At 34.6% G+C, this 26,639-nt stretch overlaps 1 protein-coding gene across 1 annotated transcript in view; it reads left to right on the top strand.

Annotated features, from left to right (window-relative positions):
• Positions 1-20,046, top strand: part of LOC140745926 (homeobox protein six1a) — a 44,948-nt gene extending 24,902 nt beyond the window's left edge. Inside the window, exons 3-7 of the mRNA XM_073077888.1 lie at positions 3,370-3,580; positions 4,269-4,396; positions 6,207-6,311; positions 8,240-8,298; positions 18,922-20,046. Coding sequence (XP_072933989.1) covers positions 3,370-3,580; positions 4,269-4,396; positions 6,207-6,311; positions 8,240-8,298; positions 18,922-19,063 — 645 coding nt within the window. The 3' untranslated portion in view covers positions 19,064-20,046. The remainder of the gene's footprint in view (positions 1-3,369; positions 3,581-4,268; positions 4,397-6,206; positions 6,312-8,239; positions 8,299-18,921) is intronic.
• Positions 20,047-26,639: the final 6,593 nt, after the last annotated feature.

The following is a 26,639-nucleotide window of genomic DNA, read 5'->3' as shown; positions in this document are numbered from 1 at the left end:
ACTTTACAGGGCAGCCATTTCAAGTTATTCACAAACATCATTTTACTATGAGCGCATTTCAAATCCGTCGTTATACCGACTGATTAATTTGAAAACTTAATTTGAAATACATCATTTTTTTCTGTAATCCAGTAATAATATTTAAACAATATGTTATCCAAATATGATAAAATTGAATTTCGCATTTATGTCAAAATCCGTCTTTGTTTTACGACTATGACGATATAAAATTCTCGTGTCACAATGTTAGTTACTGTACTCCTCCGAAACGGCTTTACCGATTTTTACCAAAATTTATATGCATATTCGGTAGGTCTAAGAATCGGCTACTATCTATTTTTCATACCCCTAAGTGATAAGGGTTGTTCACCCTTAACATTTTTTTATTTATATGGCAACACAACGTTTGCCGGGTCAGCTAGTATGTAATATTTAAAAATATAATTTAGCATAACCTATAAAAGTAGTATATCTAAATAAGTTAGCGTATTTATACGTTACTCTTAATTTGACATTAACTTATTAATTTTGTAGATGTTTTGAAGGTGGTAAAACCCTTTGTGGTTCGACTCCGGCGGCACCACCGCCACACCTATTTCTACCTAATAACAGCAGTGTTAGGCGCTGCTGTGTTCCGGTTTGAAGGGTGTGGTAAGGGAGACAGACTCTTCCGCGGCGTTCCAGCTTAGCCCCCGGGGGTAGCGGCGCATCTGTGGTCGACCTCAGGCAGGAATATCTAATCCTATCTGGGGGTGATTACAGATGTCCATGGGCGGCAGGAGCCACTTACCATCAGGTGGACTGCATGCTCGTCTGCTACTTTTATATTATAAAAAAATAATTAAAAAAATGTTTTTAAGTTTATTGTCTGAACAGATTTAGTTTAGATTTTTGATTTTAATGACATTGATCTAAAAATACTTACAAAAATTGCTGCTACTAGCGTCGACCATGTTTTCAGTGTCAATATATTTTGACCGTGACCATATGGCTATATTTATCTCTGGCTATTGTTAGCGGGTACCATAGATTAGTAAAGATTACTCACTCCTAACAAGAAAATGTACCCAGTTTTGACAATTGAAATTGTCACTGTCGTCTATTTTCGTGTTTGAAAAATATTAAAAAAATATAGTTTTAAGATCATTTACGAATGAAACGATATTTCTCCGCATTTTTACTTTGATTTCGCGCATGTCGACATTGTTCCGCGTAAATTACACCACGACAGCCATTAAATGACTGACAGAATTGTCAGCCGTTTAACCCATTTAATGGCTTCCTTTAATTACAAGGCGGTGAGATATCTATACTTATCTATAGCGGGTACTCAAAAGGATTATCATTGTCACCTATAAACATGGTGATTAATATGAAACACTACGGTTTTAAATTTTACATGTTACAAGCTGACCCGGCAAACGTTGTGTTGTCATATAAATAAAAAATGTTAGGGGTGAACAACCCTTATCACTTAGGTATGAAAATAGATAGTAGCCGATTCTCAGACCTACTGAATATATAAAATTAGGTGAAAATCGGTAAAGCCGCTTCGGAGGAGAACGGTAACTAACATTATGACACGAGAATTTTATATATAAGATAAAGCGAGTGTCTGTAACTGCAGTAATTATCATATAACTATAATTATGAAAGAATACTGAAGAACCCAAGGATAAATATAGTTGAAAGTTCTAAAAAAAATGTGAAAGTTAAAGTTATATTATGGCCTAACTTCTGGGAGACTTGTATGTATGTATGAAGTACCAAATAAACATTAAAGTATTGATATTAATCATAATCTAGTCTAATATAAGAATAATGGCTCTAATGAATAATTCTTCGCTAACCTAATCTGCTGCTAATGCTGCTAATCTAACCTAATCATTAATTGAAGGAAGTGTCCTCTGGTATTGCACTTCTTTGTTCTAACACATAAACGAGTAGATACATTGTTTTTGTGTTCTATATTGTAAATTAATCACTAACACTATTCTATGTTATTATGTCATTAGCTTAGGTTTGAGTCTTACTAATCGCCGTATACATATCTACTCGTATTTTAAATATGTACGATAAAGGTTTACCAAAACTGCAATATTGCAGTTTGTCTTTTTTATAACACATAAAGAAGTAGAGACGTTATGTTCTATATTGTAAATTAATCAGTATTTCACTAACACTACACTATGTTACCAAGTCGCTACCAAGTCTCAGGCTATTATCATAGGGAGTTCGCGTCTGATCTCTAGGATCGATTGGCACCAGTTACCACCAATCGTACTGGATGATGTGCGTATTCCCTATAGCAATAAGGTCAAAAATCTGGGTATCTACATGGACCAACACCTTTCATGGATACCTCAGATCTCAGAGGTCAGTAGAAAGCTCTTTGCTGCAGTGAGCTCGCTACGTAGGCTAAAAAATGTTTTACCCATTCCAACTAAAATTACGCTTGCACAGTCCCTCCTCTTACCAATACTTGACTATGCTGATGTGTGTTATCCCGACATTACCGAGGAGCAATTAAATAAGCTTGAGCGACTCCAAAACTTATGTATACGGTTTATATTCGGCCTAAGAAAATATGACCACGTTTCAGAATATCGTGCTAAACTCAAGTGGCTCCCAATTCGCCTTCGCCGGAATGCTCATATTCTATCTCTTCTCTATTGTTTACTATTTAATCCAACTGCTCCTCCTTACCTCAAACAACGCTTCCAGTTCCTCCACTTGTCCCATGACCGAACCCTTCGTTCCTCAGAAAATCTTGCTCTCTGTACTCCCTCTCACTCAACTTCTTTTTACAAAAAATCCTACACTGTATCCGCTATCCGTCTTTGGAACTCCCTCCCTGTATCTATTCGTTACTCCCAATCCTTATACTCCTTCAAAAATCTCGTAAAATCTCACTACCTTCACCTCTAACTATTTTTCCTCCCAAAATCTGTGCTCTTGCTATTCACCTATAAAACTGTGTTAACTTTCTTTTTGTAATTTTATTTTTTTAGCTTCTTTCCCCTTTATTTATTATTTGTTCTATAGTATGCTATCTCTATATTTACACTTAATTTTATATATTAGTCCTGCATCTATCATTTAATTGCACCCACCCTATTATTTTAAGTCATCTCTTCTTTAACTCCTCATCCTAAGGTTGTCTGGAAGAGATCGCTGTTTTAGCGATAAGACCGCCTTTTGTATCGTCCAAAATTGTATGTTTTGTTTTGTGTTCTTTTTTGGGTACAATAAAGAATATTATTATTATTATTATTATGTTATGTCATGAGCTCAAAGGGTTTAGTCCGTTTGAGTCTTTTCAGTCAATCGTATGTATATCTATTTTAAATATATTTCTTTTGTCTCCAGGTCCTCCAACAAGCGGGGAACATCGAGCGCTTAGGCCGCTTCCTCTGGTCCCTACCAGCGTGCGAGAGGCTCCATGCCCACGAGTCAGTCCTCAAAGCCAAGGCCATGGTGGCCTTCCACCGGGGAAACTTCAAGGAGCTGTACAGGCTACTAGAGTCACACACGTTCAGCGCGCACAATCATTCGAAGCTGCAGAATTTGTGGCTAAAAGGTATGTTTTGTTTTAAAAATAGTTGACTAAGTGCAAGTCGAGCCCGCACGCGAAGGGTTCCGTACCACCAAAATGTTAATATTTTTATTTTTAGTAGGTATTTGTTATTATAATAGCCATTGAAGTAAGGGCATGAAAATGTGAACTGTCGACCTATTACGGTTCAATAGATAAAGCGAAAAACATGGAAAAATGTGTTTTATTGTATGGCGATCCCCTTTATTTTCAACGTTTTTTTTAGTATTTATTTTATTTATTAAATATACGAAACAATACAGAAATGAAAGATAAGAAGTACAAAGCATTGTATTTATTATTATAGCGACATACTCTGTAAAAAATTTAAGTGTTAATCTATTACGGTTCAGGAGACAGAACCCTGTGAGAGCCTTAGTAATAGAATTCCATTTTTACTTTTTGGGTACGGAACCCAAAAAATAGAACCCCCTTCAATATCACTACAGAGTCAATAATAATTTATGTATAAATTGGATACAGGATACAGTATGCATCACCATCCCTCCCACATAGGATAAACAAAAATATATACCACCAATCAACACGTGTTTCGCTACATAACAGAGCATCATCAAAGCAAGTTGAGTCTACAATTAATCACTAAGTTACCTATTAGTTAGTATTAATCTATTATTTTTAATATATTTTATTCTCTTTAACATTGTTTCAGCACATTATATGGAGGCAGAGCGGTTACGAGGCAGGCCGCTCGGCGCCGTCGGCAAATACAGGGTGCGGCGTAAATTCCCTCTGCCAAGGACGATATGGGATGGAGAGGAGACTTCGTACTGTTTTAAGGTTAGTAGTTTGAAGATCCCCCGGTTATGGAACTCTCCGTGGTTCAAGAGGCCATTGTCACACTTTTGCTGCCTTTTACTAGCAGCATAGATAAGTAAAGATTACTCACTCCTAACAAGAAAATGTACCCAGTTTTGAGAACTGAAATAGTTGCGTAAAAAAGTTTTGCCACGTCTCCGTGCTAGAATGTCCCTAAAATATTTGAAATAATTATTTATTTATTACGTAAATTACGCAGTATTAGTTATTTATTCGTAATTTTTCTCTAAAAATGTTTTTATTTGTCAAGAATTACAAAAAAAAAGAACTTACTAAAATAAGCCGTTTGTTGCTTCATTCAATTTCAAGGCGGCGAAGTATCTTTACTAATATATGATTAGCAGTGATAAAATTCATTTGATGGAGTGATAAGACTAACATTACAGGCTAGCCTAATGCGTTAGTGTAGTGAAATTAATCAAAATATTGATTTTTAAATTAAATATTAATTGTAAATAAATTAAAATTACATCCAAAATTCAAATTAGTCAAAAATTCCTTAAACATCGAATATAATTAAATTAAACAATAGTGCAAGAATAATAATAATGTAAATGTCCAATAAAATGTCAAAGTAATAATATAAATAATAGAAAAAGTAAATCAAATGAATGTCAATAATTAATTATCGAAATTACAATAACGTAACATAAATCAATTAAATCCATTAATAAATAGTAAATACACATCAATTAATACACATAAAAGACATGTCAAGAACATAGATTAGTAAAGATTACTCACTCCTAACAAGAAAATGTAACCAGTTTTGACAATTGAAATAGTTGCGTAAAAAAGTTTTGCCACGTCTCCGTGCTAAAATGTCCCTAAAATATTTGAAATAATTATTTATTTATTATGTAAATTACGCAGTATTAGTTACTTATTCGTAATTTTTCTCTAAAATGTTTTTATTTGTCACGAATTCAAAAAAAGAAGTTACTAATAAGCCGTTTGTGGCTTCATTCAATTTTAAGGCGGCGAAGTATCTTTACTATGGTCAAGAAAAATAATAAAATGGCTGATAGCGGCCGCCTAGTGGGCGCTAGAAGCTCTCAGGGTCCAAATAAACTCAGGGGGTATTAAAGCGGCTAATTACAAAAGTGGATGTCGGCGAAGCTTCTTTTGTAGGCACTTAGGCAGAAATAAAACTTTCTTCGGCGACTTACATGAGAGACAGAAAAAATAATTCTAAAAATTACGATATATGAAATAAGTTATGACATATTTCTCCGAGGTGTTTCAACTTAGTCTTCAGGGGTAACAACACATGTGTAACCAACCTCAGGTAGAACTCTAATCCTATCTGAGGTTGCTAACAGATGTCCATGGGCGGCAGTAGCCACTTACCAACAGGTGGACTGCATGCTCGTTGCTCTGTTATAAAAAAAAATCATCAAACTATCATATCATATCATATCATATCATATCATATGGTAGACTGTATGTTTGGTTGCTACTACTATATTACAAACTAGCTGACCCGGCAAACTTTGTACCGCCTCAAAATCTATTTATCAAATATATTTCATATAAAATATAGCCTGTGTTACTCGTAGATAACGTAGTTTTCGAATGAAAAAACAATTTTTAAAATCGGTCCAGTAGTTTTTGAGCCTATTCATTACAACCAAACAGACAAACAAAGTTTTCCCCTTTATAATATTAGTGTAGAAAAAGAAATGTAAACCTTTAACATTTAAACATTTATTTATTTTACTTCACAAGGTATGTTAAATACAATCTAAAATTATCACGTTTCTTCCAACAGGAAAAATCCCGGTCAGTCCTACGGGATTGGTACCTCCACAATCCATATCCGTCGCCGCGAGAGAAGAGAGAGCTGGCGGAGACCACAGGCCTAACTACTGTACAAGTAAGTCCTTTGCACACGTATGGAGTTTCTTGCGCCGCTTCTTCTCCATAACGAAATACCTTCCGAAGCGGTGGTAGTTTGTTGACTTTCAAAAAGTATTCTATATGAATCAATTTTGAATAAATGAGATTTGAATTTGAATTTATACAAGGTACCCTTCGTGGTAGAGTCCGCGCTTAGTGCAAGATGTCATACCGTCATTCGCCTTAGGCTACTTAATTATGTTTTTTTAGTTCATATATTCTTTATAGCACTATACGTAACATACTTGGTTTTTAGTCTATTTTTACCCACCTTGTAAAAGAAGAAGGTTCTACATTTGGCGGTATCTTTCTTTTTTGTTATAAGTAAAAAGTACCTATCATTGAAATTCACCAATAATACGATGTGAAATTTACTACAAAAAAATATTAAATCGGTTTTAAATATCAAAACACGTTGGTTTGAGTACCATTACTGCTCAGAGGCTTCATAATTAAATATAGTTTTCTAATTAAATATAGGAGTACACACTGCTGGTCAGCGGCAAAACTTTTCAATGTTTGTCGAGTTAAACAAACTATCTTATATCCAATCAAGGAACATTGACAAGCGTGTAACACAATCTGTTGAATTTTAAGGAAGTGGTAGGGAGTATCCGCTTACCGCCACCACAAGATCTGCTCTGATGGTGACCAGTTATCAACTTTATTTCTAAGATGTTGTTTTAAGACATTTGTTTAAGTTGACAAATATTTGACGGTTTTCGAAAAAGAAATCATTGGAATTTATGAGTGTTGATTGATTTTTGGTGGAAAATTAATTAACATTTGGGTGTTAAGTTGTTTTTGTTTTTTTTTTAAGAAAATTGAAGTACAGGATTAATAAATATTCGGAAGTTGAGTTACTTAGTTATATTTTTTTTATGACATCGAAGTAGAAAAAGAGAATGCAACTTACCTTATTGCGCATAGATTAGTAAAGATTACTCACTCCTAACAAGAACATCCGTACTTTTTCTTCGATTTTGTGTTTTTGCACCACTTAACTGCGCATGTCGGCATTGTTCCGCGTAAATTACACCATGATAGCCATTAAATGGCTGACAGAATTTTCAGCCGCTTAAGCCATTTAATGGCTTCAATTACAAGGCGGTGAGATATGTATACTTATCTATGTTTATAGGTAGTAGAGTTAATATTTGACAGATACCCCAGATAGCATTGAAATTTTGTGGTTGGCCACAGATTCGTTATTAACACTGTGGACTAACGCCCATTTACAATAAAATCAAATTATCCAATTCTTTGCCTACCATAGATAAAACTTCACAATATCTTCATATTACATTTTGTCACATTCGATTTTTAATAGCCAAGAATAGGTTAGATTATTGGAAAATGTGTTTCCCTTACAAATAGCAGCCAGCACTTTTGCTTACTATCGAAGTGACGTCACACCGGCAACAAAATGGCGACTGCCGCTTAAAAATTCAAAGAATAGGCTAATACATAGATTAGTAAAGATACTTCGCCGCCTTGAAATTGAATGAAGCCACAAACAGCTTATTATAGTAAGTTCTTTTTTTGAATTCTTGACAAATAAAAACATTTTTAGACAAAATTTACGAATAAATAACTAATACTGCGTAATTTACATAATAAATAAATAATTATTTCAAATATTTTAGGGACATTTAAGCACGGAGACGTGGCAAAAGTTTTGTACGCAACTCCAATTCTCAAAACTGGGTTCATTTTCTTGTTAGGAATGAGTAATCTTTACTTATCTATGGGCTAATAATAGTGAATATAAAAATTAAACGGAGATCGATATTTTTCATTTGTTTTCTACATAACCTATCAGTTATCATAAATAAGTATGTACCTGCCTTATAACTATTAGTTTTTTTCTAATATGATGCGTAATACTCTATTATTATTTTCCAGGTTTCAAATTGGTTCAAAAATAGACGACAAAGAGACAGACAGGCAGAACACAAAGATAGGTAAGTCTATTTATTCATCTGTTTTAAATTTTTTGCAGGAAATAAAACTAGGTTGAGCCCGTCATTATATAAGTCAATCTATACATTTTTTCCCCTATCTTACATAGAAATTTAATAAATAACAATTTCAAGTAAGCAAAAATTATCAAAATTTGGTTAGAATTGGATAGATTGGTTATTAATAATGGACACTTCTAGAAATTATGAAATTTTTATGTTTGGTGCACCGCCACGAAAATCCAATTTTACTTTTTGGTATGTAAAATTGTGCTGTCGATACGATATAAATACGTTAATGCAGATTGTATAGAAACATATTTTTGTCTGCCACGGCATGTGTCTGACACGCTCTATGTCTGTAGGTCACGCTCTATGTCTAATTTGGACGAAAGGAAAATAGTTCTTTCTAGTAAAATAGCAGTTTCTTGTATGGGGAATGTGTGGATCCCCATTTATTTGGAAACTGTACGGAACCCTTAAGACCCGGAACCTTAAATACCCTTATTAATTAACCTGTGTTTTAATATTAAATAAATTCCATTAGGAAGAGCTTGCATTTGCAACTACTTACTATTTTGCTAATCAGCGCTTTTATTTTACTGCTGATTTAAACAATAATATTTTTATAAATTGCAACTAGCTGACTTATCGTATTGAGTTTCAAAACATATGTACTCGTAGATACAAGACATGCAAGGTCGGCATTTGAAAGTGTAACACTTACCTCTTTATTTTCATAGCTATAGTTATAAATAAAATAAAGTATACCTAGCTATACAAACTATATATCTAAACATTTTTATAAGATATATGCAGCAAACGACCATACTCCTTTACCACACCCTTGTGGTGTGGTAAGGGAGACATACTTTTCCGAGGCGTTCCAGCTTAGTCCTCAGGGGTAGCGGCGCATCTGTGGCCGACCTGAGGTAGGAATATCTAATCCTGTCTGGGATTGATTACAGATGTCCATGGGCGGCAGTAGCCACTTACCGTCAGGTGGACTGCATGCTCGTCTGCTACTCTTATATATTATAAAAAAAACCCTTCAAACCGGAACACAGCAGCGCCTAGCACTGCTGTTATTAGGTAGAAATAGGTGTGGCGGTGGTGCCGCCGGAGTCGAACCACAATGGGTTCTACCACCTTCAAAACTTGTACCTAAATGGTCCTAGCTGTCCGTGGACATCTGTATTGCCAACTCCATAACAGGTGTGATCGTAACAAAATATTTTGGGGGGGGTCACAGAATAAAAATGTTTAAATTAGACCACTTGTATCTAAATTTCTCATTTCCCCCAGTGGGACCGCTCCTGCTCCATAACAAGGGTTTTTCTGAAAGGAAAAATGCGTGGCTCCTGAGGACTGTATTCATTTACTCATTTAAAACAAAAGACACTTAACTATTTCGCATCGTATGCTCTTCACGATTTTCGACTATTTTTATTATCTACTAGCTGACCCTGCAAACTTTGTACCGCCTCCGAATCTATTTATGAAGTATATTTCATATTTACTCACCTTTTAAACCTTCCCTGGACTTCTACAAATTATTCTAAGCTAAAATTAGCCAAATCGGTCCAGCCGTTCTCGAGTTTTAGCGAGACTAACGAACATCAATTGATTTTTATATATATAGATAGATTTTTAATCAGTTATAAAAAAATAATAGGTAAAAAGCAATATTTTTGAATAATTATTTTATGCTTTTTAGTCTTCGGAATGTGATTTCTATTTTTGTTTTCGATATTCTCTTCCGAATCTGAGATTTTAAAATCCAAAGGTCAAATCGGTAATGACTCGTAGTAAAGAAATATAAATGGTAGGTAATTATTTTACATATAAAATTCTCGTGTCCCAATGTTAGTTACCGTACTCCTTCTAAACGGCTTTACCGATTTTCACCAAATTTTATACGCATATTCAGTAGGTCTGAGAATCGGCTACTATCTATTTTTCATACCCCTAAGTGATAAGGGTTGTTCACCCATAACATTTTTTTATTTATATGGTAACACAACGTTTGCCGGGTAGCTAGTTTTGGCATAAAATTTAATTTTTATTAGTAAGTAAACGTTCCATTTTTTACTACATTTTGAACATCACAGTTAAATCAAAATTTATATTAAGACTTAAAAACTACGCCCAAAATCGGCTTCTAAAAATTAAAATTAAATTATTGACTAACGGAGGGTGAATAATACGTGACGCTTATCTATATGGAAATCTTAATCTTAATCCTGTTTGTTTCCATCTCACTGGCGCGGTCCCGAAAAAACTGGACGGGAATCGAACCGAAACCGTCGGCGGCGACAAAGGGATGTGCGGTCGGCAAGTGTGTGTCGGGCTCGCACTTATTTAGCTGCAATTTTATAGGGACTTAAGTTGAGATGCCCAGTAGTGGGCATCAACTATATAAGCAGTGATAGCCTAGTGGTTAAGAAACGCGGCCTCTCGATCGAGGGGTCCGAGGTTCAAATCCCAGGCACGCACCTCTGATTTTCAAATTTATGTGCGTATTAGAAATTAATTATCACTTGCTTAAACGGTGAAGGAAAACATCGTGAGGAAACCTGCATACCTGAGAGATTTATAAAAAAAAATCTTAAAAGTATGTAAAGTCTACCAATACGCACTTGTCCAGCGCGGTGGACTATGGCCTAATCCTTTTCATTCTGAGAGGAGACCCGTGCCCAGCAGTGGGACAGTAATGGGTTGATGATGATACAGCTAGACAGCTTAAAGTATTTTTATATTCTAAGTCGTCATAAATTGACATTTTGTCTCCTTCTCCTTATTGTATCGTTGAGTTATGAAACACACTGTATATAAGACTGACGAGCTTTTGCCCGCGGCTTCGCTCGCGTAACGAAGTAATATTTTCATCCCCTATTTTATCCCCTTGGGGGTAGAATTGATCAAAATCCTTTCTTAGCGGATGCCTACGTCATAACATCTACCTGCATACCAAATTTCAGCCCGATCCGTGCAGTGGTTTGGGCTGTGCGTTGATAGATCACTATGTCAGTCAGTCACCTTTGAGTTATTTAAATTTAGAAGAATACTAGTATATGACTTATTTCAAAAGTGTTTTTTTAGTTTCTAAATCATCACAAACTGACTTCCACAGTCTGGTTACCTGTTTATCGTTAAGTGTTAGGACATCTTGCTTACATAGAGATAAGCAAGGACTTCTTTCAGATTTTTTTAATTTCCTAAGTCAACTAATATAGACTGACGTACCCAAGACCTTATTTCAGAAGTATATTTATTTCCTGTAGTCATAAATTGACATTTTCACCATTTTTAGTATTTGGTTGAGTTTTGGAACATCCTGTATGTACGCTATGTTTATAACTGGCAATCTTGCTGACAACTAACTCAGCAGTATTGCCAACGAGACAATCTCGCTATATCAAGCTTTAACAGCAATATTCTTAATACTGCTATAACTATAGGACTATAGATATTTTGACGGTTATTAAAACGATTGCAGTCAGAAATGTGGATAGACTACACTATGCGGCTTTTCACAATTTTTTTTTTTTTGCGCCCAGACGAATATGGAATAGGGCAACCCTTTGCGGAGGGAGGCAGATGAATGCTCAAGCACGTCCAGGTCGCGACGACGATGCCTGGGGAGTATAGGAGTTATCCTTACGGGATGCCTACCCACTAAACACCTACTTACCTACCGACTCTACAGCTGGCATGGGACTGCGACCTCTTATTCGCTAAACAAGAGGCGCTAGCGGTGCTCCATAGGGAGCGTCCGCTGGGTTGTTGGCACTGAAGATGTCATCGGTTCTAGGCTTACCTCATTGGGATGATGATCATTGTCGGAGAGAGGCTCTTCCAAATGGGTGGCTAGCTAGTTCTCCAGGTCCGAGGAGAGTTTATTTGAAGCGTCGGTCAAGATATTTCTTGGCCGACGGCAATTATAAAGAGTAGGAATGGGAGCGGTGTAGTCGGATGCACCTTTGCTAAAAGAGTTTGGATGGTTTTCTGAGCGAGTGAAGAACCCTTCAGAGATTTTTTTAAGGACTTGTTGCATGGGAGCGAGCTCCAGGTCACGGTGTAGGTGGGCATTTCTGACATACCATGAGGCATTGAGAGCCCTACGATATAAGATGTTTTGGACGACCTGGAGTTATCTAGGATGGTTCGCCTTCGCAGTCATGATATTTTAGTTTTTTTTTTATAATATTGGAGTAGCAGACGATCATGCAGTCCACCTGATGGTAAGTGGCTACTGCCGCCCATGGACTTCTGTAATCAACCCCACATAGGATTAGATATTTCTACGTGAGTTCGGCCACAGATGCGCCGCTACCCCTGAGGACTAAGCTGGAACGCCTCGGAAAAGTATATCTCCCTTACCACAAAACGGAACACAGCAGCGCCTAACACTGCTGTTATTAGGCAGGAATAGGTGTGGCGGTGGTGCCGCCGGAGTCGAACCACAAAGGGTTCTACCACCTTCAAAGTATATTTAAGTTAGTGTAAACTCAAAAATAAAATGAACAAAAACCTTGCGTTCAGCGCTAGTATTAAAAATAAAGCCACAATACAATATAAAGGGGAGTTTACCTATCCATTTGGCCGGCTTCGTAACCCGATATCCAAGTCAGTTGCGTATTTATAACCTCTTTTACACAAAACCTACTTTAATATTACGGTATACGGGTGATTATCGAGTGGCCTGAAATATAGATTCTCAGTTGAAATTTCTGCATTATCGACAAATTTCGTTATTGCAATCATTCGTCGGGAAATCTACTCTGTGTTGACGGAATAAGGTGGAGAGTTATGAGTGTTTGACTGAATTAGAACATGTTTTGTTTGGTGTTTGTTCCGTAAATTAAATATTTTTAAATAATTTGTACATGTTGTCGGAGTTTGTCGGTCTTGCGGAAGTTCTTAGGGAATACCATCCAGGTATTAGGATTACGTAGCCTAAGTTTAAAAAGTATTACCAACCCACCGCTGTTTGTCCGTCTGTCCGTCTGTTAAACACACTGCAGTTTTCGTTTTTATCAATATATAGACTGATACTCTGTATAGGACTTATTTCAGAAGTTTTTTTTACTTATTTTCTAAATAATCACAAACTGACTTCCACAGTCTTTGGTTACCTGTTTATCGTTAAGTGTTAGAACATCTTGCTTACATAGAGATAAGCAAGGACTTCTTTCAGATTTTTTTTAATTTACTAAGTCAACTAACATAGACTGTCGTACCCAAGGCCTTATTTCAGAAGTATGTTTTATTTCCTGTCGTCATAAATTGACATTTTCACCATTTTTAGTATTTGGTTGGTTTAGTATTTGGTTGGTCACTGAGCTCTATATCCGGAACTGTAATAGATAGATACTTGAAATGTTTTCAGAGTTCGTATAACGGTGGCTGCTATAACAAGAAAAACTAAAAAATTCGTCATACAATAAACTGCTACTTTTTCAGCATTTTACGCTTTATCCTTTGAATCATAATAAATAGACAGTTAGTTTCCACAATTCATTTACTTCTATACCTTCTATGGAAAAATACTAAGAATAAAAAATAAATGAAAATTGAATGGTTTTCATACCACCGAAATTATCTTTATGCCTATTGTTTTTACTGTTATTGGTCCTCTTTGGGTCGTGTTGAAGTTAACATCGGGTAGATTGTCACGTCGTACCGCTAATGGATAAGATCACTACTATTTTAAATAGTCCTCGTAACTCATTTCAGCATTTTTAGCTAATCCTTATAGATTCGGATTTGGCCCTGAAGGCCCATTTGAAATATTCCTGTATATAGTGATAGTAAAACACGGTCTCTCGATCGAGGGATCTCAGGTTCGAATCCCAGGTACACCTGATTTTCCAAAGTTAATCGTATTTAACATTAATTATCACTTATTTTAAAGGCAAAGGAAACCAACATAGCTCATCATCTATAGAGAGTCATCATAGAGAGTAAATAAAGTAGTAAAAAGTTCTCAAAGGTATGTGAAGTCTACCAATGCGCACTTGGCCAGCGCGGTGGACTATGGCCTAATTCTTCTCCAGTCTCCTTCGTCCAGCAGTGGGACAGTAATGGGTGGATAATTATTTAAAGGTGGTAGAACCCTTTGAGGTTCGACTCCGGCGGCACCACCGCCACACCTATTTCTACCTAATAACAGCAGTTAGGCGCTGCTGTGTTCCGGTTTGAAGGGTGTGGTAAGGGAGACAGACTTTTCCGACGCGTTCCAGCTTAGTCCTCAGGGGTAGCGGCGCATCTGTGGTCGACCTTAGATAGGAATATAATCCTATCTGGGGTTGATTACAGATGTTCGTGGGCGGCAGTAGCCACTTACCATCAGGTGGACTGCATGCTCGTCTGCTACTCTTATATTATAAAAAAAAAAAAATGTTGACTCAAATCTTTTCGACAATGTAATTTCGCTCGTGATGTTGCTTATAACGGGATTTCAGATATTCCTGCTCTATACACGTGTGACTGAAAACTTAAGCATGTGTAAGATCTCGCACGGGTTAAGACGTTATCAACATCAAGGTGGAGTCTAATAGAAAGAAAGAAAGAAACATTTTTATTCGGACAAATTGCAACACAAAAGAAATATAACGGAAAGACAAAAAAAAATAACATAAAACAAAAGAGAAAAAAATGAAACAAATCATCAACAATAGGATAATAAAAAATGTACATTCAATTTTTACTGTAATATGTGTTGCAACGACCGAAAAGGGACAAATAGGATATGACATTTAAAAATAAAAAATTTCAAGTGCCATATTTGCACTCAACACATTTGTTTTCTAGACCGTTATCAGAAGAGATCTGTTTCTACTGGAACTTCTAGAATAGCTAGTCTAGAAATTCGAAAATCGTAAGCAGAAGCCAGTTAATACAAACTCAAATTCCCAATGTACATAAGTATATTGTCGGCGTCTGCCCGCTTTTAGGAGCAGATGTGACGGTGTCGGGTTACGTCCTGCTGTCCCGCTCGCACGCACCTCTCGCTCGCACGCGCGTAAACCAGACAATTCGGTGTGGTTCAGCTTTGAACCTAATAACGTTTGGTTAACGGATAACGTCGTGTTCTAAATTTCGAAATGTTAGCCCAGTTAGGGAATTTGTACTATGTGAGCTGTTTTTACAGTTTTTTAACTCCCTCCCCTCCTTGGTGATCCGTAGTATTTGCTAAGACCCCCCCTTTGACCTCGAGTTTCCAAGGAGTAGTTTAGAAGTATGTTTTAAATATTTTTTTACAAACGGAAAGAAAAAATATGTTGAATTCTATCTATGTAGGTACCTGTAACGGTGGCCGCTACAAAATAATTATAGTTTAAAAACTAAAAACCACGCTAAAATTGCACAAGGAAAATCGTAAATCCTGATTCCTGACGATCCTGATGAGGAGAATGGGGTAAAATTATTAAAATCGTGTATTGCCAACGGCTCTTGATAATTGTTCAAATTTTTAATTATTCGGACCGTTCAAAGTGGGTAAAAATCGATTTCAAAGATACCATAATTATACCAAGATTTCATAATGCATTTACTTATATGGATGCAATAATAATTAATTAAGAAATAAAAAAATAAAATGTTGGTGGTACGGAACCCTCTGTATACAAGTACGACTAGCACTTGGCCAGTAATTTATTAAAACTATTAAACGTTCTTGGATTCTGTCTTTTTAGTCTGTACTCTAACCTGACGTAGGCGGCCATACTGCATTGTTTTTTTTTAATGCGGCAAAGACCCGATAACGTGTTCATCCACCCGCTCCCTTCCACTTCACTAATTATGAACAGGACTTAGAAAATTAGGATTGCATATTTGGAAACAAAAAATTAAACAAAGGCGGCTTTATTTTCGATATTTACAGCTCACTGCGGATTTTTTTGGGGCCCAAATTTTTCAAAAAGATAATTTCAAATTTTCGTTGGAATGTTGATCTATTTGGACATTATCCAATCGTCAGTTTACGTCACTTTGAAGGTGGTAGAACCCTTTGCGCTTCGACTCCAGCGCATCACCGCCACACTTATTTCTGTTATAACAACAGTGGTAAGCGCTGCTTTGTTCTGGTTTGAAGGGTGTGGTAAGGGAGACATACTTTTCCGAGGCGTTCCAGCTTAGTCCTCAGGGGTAGCGGCGCATCTGTGGCCGACCTCAGTTAGGAATATCTAATCCTATTTGGGGTTGATTACAGATGTCCATGGGCGGCAGTAACCATTTACCACCAGTTGGACAGCATGCTCGTCTGCTACTCCTATATTATATTAAAAGTGCCGCCGGAATCGAACCACAAAGGGTTCTACAACCTTCAACCTGATGGAAAATAGTCAACTTATGGACTTATTCGAACATTTCGAACATTCGCATATGAACCTACAAAAGCTAAAATTTTATCAAGTATCATATTTCTATTTCATTAATATCTAGCGCTCCTGACGTGGCTCCCAAACAGCGGTAACTCGATAGGGCGATGTTTTTTCCTTTGTTTTTCTACCGGTTAGAAACAGGATAGAGTTTTTACAACTGCTTATGTTTTCATAGTTCTTTAATTAAAATGTTTGTTAATGAAGTATTCGACTGGGGACGTACGCACTTCACATCTATTTCTATCTTATAAACATAGATTAGTAAAGATAGGTTTGAAGGTGGTAGAACCCTTTGTGGTTCGACTCCGGCGGCACCACCGCCACACCTATTTCTGCTTAATAACAGCAGTGTTAGGCGCTGCTGTGTTCCGGTTTGAAGGGTGTGGTAAGGGAGACAGACTTTTCCGAGGCGTTCCAGCTTAGTCCTCAGGCGTAGCGGCGCATCTGTGGCCGACCTCAGGTAGGAATATCTAATCCTATCTGGGGTTGATTACAGATTTCCATGGGCGGCCTTAGCCACTTACCAGGTGGACTGCATGCTCGTCTGCTACTCTTATATTTAAAAAAAAAAAGATATCTCACCGCCTTGTAACTGACAAAGGAACAAACAGCTGACGGTTTTAGTGTATTTACACGAATCACGCACACACATACGTAAAACGGCTGACGGTTTTTCCCATTACGTCTCCGGTGTGGTGTAATGCGGAACAATGCCGACATGTGCAGTTAAGTGGTGCAAAAACAGTACGACATCTAAGAAAAAGTGCGGCGATGTATCGTTTCATTAGAGGTATCTCTATGGATTAAAACAAAATTTCATAAAGTTTTAAGAACATATTTAGTTTTAAATTGGCACAATGAATAACTAGAAAAGTATCAAATTTCACTTTAGTAACTATAGCGTAGTTATACGTTGTTACGTCTTCCCCGACAGCCCCATAACAACAGTAATTTAATACGGCAATGGCGCAATGGCGTATTCGTTTTTTTCTTTTTTTGCGATACAGCAGTAGGAGCATTTAGTCAATTTGATGGTATGGAGCCACTGCCGCCTGTCGACATCATTAATCAATCCTAGAAACGATTGAGGTCCTATCTGAGTTCGGCCACAGATGCTACCCCTGCCGACTAAGTTGGAAGTCCTCCTATAAGCATGTCTCCCTTCACAATATAAAACAGCAGCGCTTAACACTGCCGTTTTATTATAAAAACGGTATTATAGTGGAGCTTAAAAATCATAAAGCGTGAGATTTTTTCCTAATTTAGTTTTTCTAGCATTGCAAATTCGATTAATTCGAAAAAAATCGTTTTCAATTCTCTTCTAGTCAGCGAACATAATATCATATTACGCTTCCATTATACGATATCTATGGTATCTATGGTACGAGTATATAGAACGGGTAGCCATAGCCACGAGCAAAGTGACGTATCCGCGCCGACAGCCCCCTAAACAACGGTAACTCTATCCGGCGGTTTGTTTTTCTTTACTAGACTTAGCAGTGGGAATAGACAATTCTTTTATGCCGGGAATGTTGTGTTCTTTTTTTATTTTTTAATGTTCGTATTATTTAAAATTAAGGCAATGTGTGTTTTGATCATACTTCTAAAATAAGAGTACTTATAGATATGTTTGTAATCTAATATAAAAATATTTTCTGTTGAAAGTTTGTTGCATAGACGCAATTGATAATACATATAAAATTGTATGACATGTATATAAGCCATATATATTTTGAAATTGTATAGTATAAGTTCGTTATAACATTGAACACTTTACTGACATGGTATTTACCCAACTGCGGACGGTAAAGTTCTTCCATCGTATATAATATAATGACGTATGTCTCATTGCCCGGCACGCCCTGTAGTCTAAATGGCTTCACGAATTCTAACATAATACAGTATCGATTCGTCTAAATTGTAGAAGTAACGTGGGCTACATTTTTTACATGTCGGGTTCTTAAATATTCCTCCAGTTTACTCATTGTAGTTTATCACCTTGTGGGTAGTTTGTCTCGAGCGCATACGACACCGAATGAGAGCGGACTGTGTGGAGGCAGTCATGCTAGACCGTCGGTGAGGACGGGCGTGTTGGTGCGTGAGCGAGCCAAATGGGGTTTAAGTGATACTACTATCCCGACGTTGAGTCGGGAACACTACACTCATCTTTGAAAAAACTGAAAGGCGAGTCTGATATATGCCTGATGTTACCCTAGCTAACAATCATTTTTATTTCCAGTGGTGGCGCCGGTGACAAGCAGCTAGACTCCTCAACGGACGAAGACAGTGACGCTCCGCCCCATGCCGCCGCTCTCGCGCCACAGCCTCTCTACCCGCTGTATGAACACCCACTAGCCCACCTGCAGTATCACCACTCGTGACCATACACCACCATGATGACACAATACAAATAGTCAATGACACAACAACGTGACATAGATAAGTATAGATATCTCACCGCCTTGTAATTGAAGGAAGCCATTAAATGGCTTAAACGGCTGACAATTCTGTTAATTCTGACAATGCGCAGGTAAGTGGTTCAAAACACTCGTAAATGATCTAAAAACTATATTTTTTTTATATTTTTCAATCACGAAAATAGATGACAGTGACAATTTCAATTGTCAAAACTCGTTACATTTCTTGTTAGGAGTGACTAATCGTTACTTATCTATGCGTGACTACTACAAAAATAACGACAATGAACAACACTACTCGCGACGACACAATGACACGATCCCATAAATAAATCAACAATATTATCACCACATTACCGACAACACTATAATATTATTAATAACATCACACTGAAAAATAAGAATCGACCGCAGCCGTTATATGAACAACAATCATGATTATCACAACAATGAACATCAACAACACTCATCAATTATCACAATGTAGATACTATCAATCGTGACTACAACGACAACACTACAAAAATCATAAGTATAATCCGCGCCAAACTGCTAGTCCGCTCTGAAGTTGTTGCGAGCAGTGTAGTCATGCAATTTGCTATGGCGACGCGACTCATTTCTATTTTCAGCAGTGGCGCGGACTATGATATCATTTAGTTACAACTGCTGATGAACTATACAACTATAATAAAGCAGTAAAAGGACTGTGACAACATTACGATAAACAACAAAGTACAACAACAACACACAACCACTACAAAAGTGTTCATTTTAATCTATAACTTAAATAACCACTGTTGATCAAATGAAATTGATGTTTTTTGTTTTATAATTTAGATAAATAATAATTTGGACACTATAGCACAGACACAACATTAAAACTCCATTCAAAAACACGTGTCCAAATACACCACAGTCCGTTTATATACATTCGTATTTAATAAAATTACAATGCTACAAATGCCGTGTCTGATTATGTAAATAGTATAGGGCTTAAAATAAAACTATCTAGAATTGAAATTCTGACAATTTACAAAAATAAATTAAATAATAAACATTAAATAGAAAAATACACAGTGTTATGCATAGATTAGTAAAGATACTTCGCCGCCTTGAAATTGAATAAAGCCACAAACGGCTTATTTTAGTAAGTTCTTTTTTTGAATTCTTGACAAATAAAAACATTTTTTGAGAAAATTTACGAATAAACATCGATATACTACTAATAAGTAGTGTATCTATGCGAATAAATAACTAATACTGCGTAATTTACGTAATAAATAAATAATAATTTCAAATATTTTAGGGACATTTTAGCACGGAGACGTGACAAAACTTTTTTACGCAACTATTTCAATTCTCAAAACTGGGTACATTTCCTTGTTAGGAGTGAGTAATCTTTACTAATCTATGGTGTTATGTCAAATTAAATATAATTATCATAATGCTTTAGAATTATTCATGTTATATAAAAATGTGTAAATTATAGTAATTAGTATAGTCTGATTTTGTGATCGCAGTACTGGCTTCCTATAGAAATTTTAATAAGTACATTTTTCTTGTAATTTTACGTAATACTCAAGTGTATTATAAGTTATGTTAATAAAAAATAACCACAGAATAGATTTCAAAGGCGAAGAACATTTTTGGACCACTTTTCTGCCCTATGACAAGTCATCCCTTCAGTTAATTTTGTAATATACTTTTGATACGTAAAAGAGGTGACCATCTTTATTATCAAGAGTCGTAACGTCGTAGCCTATTTTAACTGGCGTTGGTATCAGACGTCTTTTACATAAAAATATGTATCGAATGACTTCAAACTTTAACCAATTCACTATTTTCCTTTAGTTACAGTCAACGCGAGATAAAAGTATGTACTGGTCAATGATCAGAAAATCGTGGTCAAATTGGCCCTAACGCCATTTCTATTTGAAATCTACTCTGTGGTATCACCAGTCGTGAACTGCCCAATTTTAATTAATTTCATTTGCATTTTGTGATGTATTGTATATTTTTTAATAAAAAAAAATAGCAAAAATACGTGTTTTGATAACGCTGTAAAATCTGAAACGCACTACGTAATTTTATTGTCTGTTCAATTAAACTTTATTATCTGTAATTTAAATAATTATGTATGTAATATTATCTGTACGTAGAGAGGTGCGTTTATAGGAACGCCGATATCTAGAGTCATTATGTTTGTTTTATTTATTCGATATAATTGTTCTTACATGTAATGCATTTTTATTTAATATTATTAATTAACTAGAAGATTTTCTGCAAATCAATAAAAATACATTTACAAATTAAGTCAGTTACATTTATTGTCATAAATAAATAAGAGTATAATGATGAGGTTTTACTTGGCGAAGAGCGTATTTGCCGAAAAATGCTACTTGTAGAAAGTAATTTACATTTAATATGAATTACATATTTATATTCAGCAGTCGGTTGACCTAGGATTCAAATAATAATAATAAAATTATGTCAAGAATATTTACGTCACTGTCACATAGATTAAAAAAGCGCGCGAACTATTGACATGACAAGTGTTTATAGAGAAAAATACAGAGTAATTGGTAGAGCCCGAATATGGGTTGTAGTTTAATGTATTTCGAACTGAAATATTTGGCAAATATTATGTAATTACTACGCCAAGTAAAGCCTTACTATTATAAAATATGCAAACTAATATTACCTTTTTAAAACAGCTTCAAACAAGATTGTTACATGTTAAGATATTGCGTAGTTGACAAACATAACCAAATAGCGTATGTTATAATAAATGTAAAATTAGCTATTTATTTATTGATAAGTTATTTTATAATTTCGCGAAACTGTAAGCATCTAGAATATTGTATAAATATAAATTTCCTATTTAATATGTTCGCATGTTATTATAGAATAGAATTTTTAATCAAAACGTGTGTTTGTTACATTTTAATGGTGTTTTATTTTCCAAAAACTTCTTCGATGGTGGAGGATGGGAGTATTTAGTTTATTTTCTGCATGTTTTCTGCAGACCTCTTTTGTTTCGTCATAGACAACATTATAACGCTTTATTATTTATAATTCCATTGCTAGGCTTAGGTCTCGACTTAGAACAGGTGTTAGCTGATGCTGATGCTGATGAAGTGCAGTTTAAGGAATTTAACCCAGATGACTATTTTGAAGAAAATTAGCTTAGATTACTTAAATATATTTTCCTTCAGAATCCGACAATGAACATCCATAGATAAAATAGATGACGCGTAAAAGGTTAATTACAAATACGTCGCTTTTTCTAAGGAATAAAAGCTTCATACTTGTATTTCTGCTTTACCAAATCCTTAAAACGGGAACACAATAGCTTTTATATATTCTATATCTAGTCCGCGCCAAGCTGCTAGTCCGCTCTGAAGTTGTTGCGAGGAGGTGTAGTCATACAATTTGCTATGGCGACGCGATTCATTTTTATATTCAGAGGGGACTAGCAGTTTTACGCGGACTATACCACACTACTCCAATGTGAAGTAGTAGAGTAATACTGAAATAAAACAATGGTTGCTTTTGATGGTTTATTTAAGCAATTTGAGCCTTATTCTCATTATTTAATATACATTAAGTAATCTTGTTCATTTTTATAAATAATAACACTAAATAATGTTAAAATAACATAATTTCACCTATCTAAATTTCGGTATGGAGTTACAGTACAAAATACTACATAGATGATTTAATATTATCAATGAAAATTTAAATTATGCCACATTTTAATCCTTTAAGCAAGCTCGTTATTTATTTTTTTGGCAGTTTTTATTAATGAGAAAGTTTAAAAGTATGACACTAGTCTTAACTAAATTTCTAATATCCTGGAGAACACTTAGAATTATGATATACTTATATTGAATATAACATAATTTATAACAATTCTGAAGCCTAATTTTAAGATTTAAAGTACCTTATCCCAGTCAATCCTTTTTATATGGCAATTCCAATATACTTATAATCCCATAACTGAGGTTCTTGGCCACGTGGACACGTACATAAAATTTTAAATGCAGAATATAATTTATATTTGAACAAAATTTTAAATTTTGAATTTGCCAGACAGGTATCTAAAATAATCCAAGACTGACATTAAACGAATTTCTTTACATACGAATTGGATGTCCATAATTTTTTTTAGGGCAGTATTGCTAGTAATATAGAACAGTACAGAGAAAATATGTTTGAAATTAAAGTATGTTATAAAACATTTATTAAAGAACAGTGATGAAAAAATAAAAATTATTTGGCACTTTCTAACACTGGATATGACATGGACATAAAATAATTATATAGAGAAACCAATACTTGGAATACAGACAATATAAACTTAGAGTATGTCTAAATCTGAACAGATATTAATTAGCAAAGGTTTTTCGTAGGTCACTTTTTAACAAAATGCTGAAACGGCGTACAAACGTGGATTTTTTGTATATACTTTATATTCGAAGATGCTTAGAAATAGTGTGTTAAATGTAAAACGTATGTAAATTTAAGATACCTATTTTCGTTTTTGACAGATTTGCTGTTTACATAATATGGAAGATTCACCATTAGTATGATTTGGCAAAAAAAACAAATGATCTATTAACAATCTTTAAATATTAATAGCCTTAGATAATTAAACCAACAAAACAACAAAATTAGTTTAATTATCTAAGTTAATAGCAGTATCAATCTACGGTATCAACCAATTGGGGGAAATGACAATTAGTTTTATAGTCCTACAAACTTTTCGTGCGTGTGGCAGGGGGGATAATTTTACCGATTATATTTACTAGTAATTACCGTACCGTATAGTAGCAGACGATTAGCAAATAATATAAATAAAGTGTGGCGGTGGTGCCTGCGGAGTCTAACCCCAGAAGGTTCTACCACCTATGAACGAAATTTTAAATAATGAGAAAAAACATTTTATAGACAAATAACTAAAGTTATTAGATAAAATATTTACTACAGTTATGTAAAAATAAAAACTTTTTACTTACATTAATTGAAATAACGCTCACGAAGATGACAACACAATATGACTACCTATATCCAAAAACTGCCACACACAGAAAAAAATGTTGAAATTTAGCAATTACTTTAGAAATGTCAGCTCGTGTGGCAATAACTTCTAAAATTACCCTCCAATAAGTAAAAATATATTTTCCTACTACCCGTACAATATACAATTGCGATTAACTCAGAAATGTAAATACGAGAAATCACGTGGCTTAGCTTTTATGAGTACAATTTTGAAATTACAGCCATATTAAAAATATATAATTATAACTAACTACATAATCTTATATTAATTAATTATCATTACTAACTATGATAAATATTGAGGTAGCTAATTCTACAGATTTATTCTTCATTTTCATTTTATATTAGCGGTACTTATCTATGATTAGCGGCATTAAATAATTTGAATACTTAATTTCGCACCGAAATCTTAAATATTTTCTTGAATAACGAAAATATTACGAAAATTAATTCAAATAAATATATGCAAAAATAAGTCTGTAGAAATAACATTATTAATAAAATATATTTATAATCAATTCGTACTATTGTAATATTGCTTTAGTTTTAAGAAGCACTTAATTCAACATTTTTATATCATAATATAAATTACCATTTTCTAAAAGCTAGCATATCGTAATAGGTCATAACATTGCGTAAAAAATCGTCACCTGAATTATCTAATTTATAATAATAATGATTATTATAGTACCTACTAAGAATGTTTAGTGAGACTTTAAATAATGAATAAAATTAATTATTTCCGGTACTATGATAAAGTGTAGAAAATGGTTGTCTAAAAGAAATTATTGTTTTTTTAACTATTAGACTTTAGGTATGAGATTTACCTAATATAATTTAGTTTTTTAAGAAAAACTTCTAATTTATGACGGTGGGTACTCGAATGCGTTACGAATATAAACGCTACGATAACGTATTAAGTCAAACAGCTTGAAAGATTTAAAATGTGCAGACAATAATAAAAATGTAACACGTTTTTTACAGAAAGCTTACTTCACCGTATTCACACATTTTAGATAACAACGCCATCTGGTGGCAACCGTGTAAGTTATATTAGAAATGTCAAATTACTTTCAATACATTTAAAGATGGCGCTTAAATTTAATTTTGTCTACGCGTAATAGTTTCTATAATGTTTAATTTTTTTATCATTGTTTTCAATAATGTTTCAGTTACTATTCTTAATGCAAAAACAAAAAAATATTTATCAAATTTTACTTTAGATTAATGATACATGCAATATTTTTGTCACTTTTCTTTTTTGCTGTATCTATATCATATAAACTGTATTTATATATAGATAGTCTAAGATAAATAAGATTTTCTAGTGTAGAATCTAGGAATTGCGGTAAGACAAACATACATACTGATATAAGTTATCATTAATTCTTTATGAAGGCAGTGAGAGTAAGTTGTCTCTTAACGAATTTACGTATTGGTTTTTTTGGAAAAAGTCCCTAGGGATTATACCTATGTACCATATTTAAAGAGTTATCTAAGCCGCCTACTTAAATTGGGAAATACAACTCATGGGGTTACTTATTTATATTTATGTTCAAGTTATAATATGTACTATTTAACATAAATAGAATCTATTTAATTAATGTTACAATTGTATACTGATAGGCAATAACCTGAATTATAACTATATTTTCAAGCCCGTTTTAAACACAGACTTCCTAATTTTCAAAAGATGACTACAGAACACAAAATTTTGAAAATAATTGCCATTTCCTTTGTAAAATAACTGCGACTTTGATTTATACAGTACCTACTTAACTATAAAACTTGATTTTTAATTTATCTCTCTATAGAGGTTGATCTTAGAAGTATTAACAGATTTTGAAAAAAAAACATTAACTGCACTAAAACGCTTGTTAAATTTACAAAATTTTGAGATAAATATTCTTATACTCAAAATTTAAAAACTATCACTAAAAAGTAAATAAAACACAGATTTTGGAAAGATTTTTGTAGATTTAATCAAAAATGAATTCATCTCCAATTTATTAAATATTTACAAGTTTAAGGAACTTACATCAGCATGTATTTTGTCCGCATATTCCAAGATAACGAATGGCTTACAACTATACTGTATGATTTTGTCAATTACTCAGTCAATATATGTAAAATTTGCATAATACAATTCTAGCGTTTATTAAGTTATAACAAATACACGGCTTAAAATACACTGTATATTTAATAATGAAGTAGCACGCAGTCCACCTGATGAAGCACTATCATATGTTATATTCCGCGTCAAACTACTAGTCCGCTCTGAATATAGAAATGAGTGGCGTCGCAACAGCAAATTGTAGATATCAGTGCTTCTCTCTCCCGCGGGCACATAGCTGCGTTAGTGTGCCCTTACGTTGCTACGGAGTATATGCTTGTAGTTGTGTTCGACCGCATTGGCTCTCTAACTACACCTGCGCGCAACAACTTGAGAGCGGACTAGCAGTATGGCATGGACTATATC

Source organism: Epargyreus clarus, unplaced genomic scaffold (assembly GCF_041222505.1).
Source record: "Epargyreus clarus isolate Ecla_fem2 unplaced genomic scaffold, WU_Ecla_fem_2.2 ptg000011l, whole genome shotgun sequence".
Taxonomy (NCBI): Eukaryota; Metazoa; Arthropoda; class Insecta; order Lepidoptera; family Hesperiidae; genus Epargyreus; species Epargyreus clarus.
Note: the sequence above shows the minus strand (reverse complement) of the source record. Positions and strands in the feature narration are given on the sequence as shown.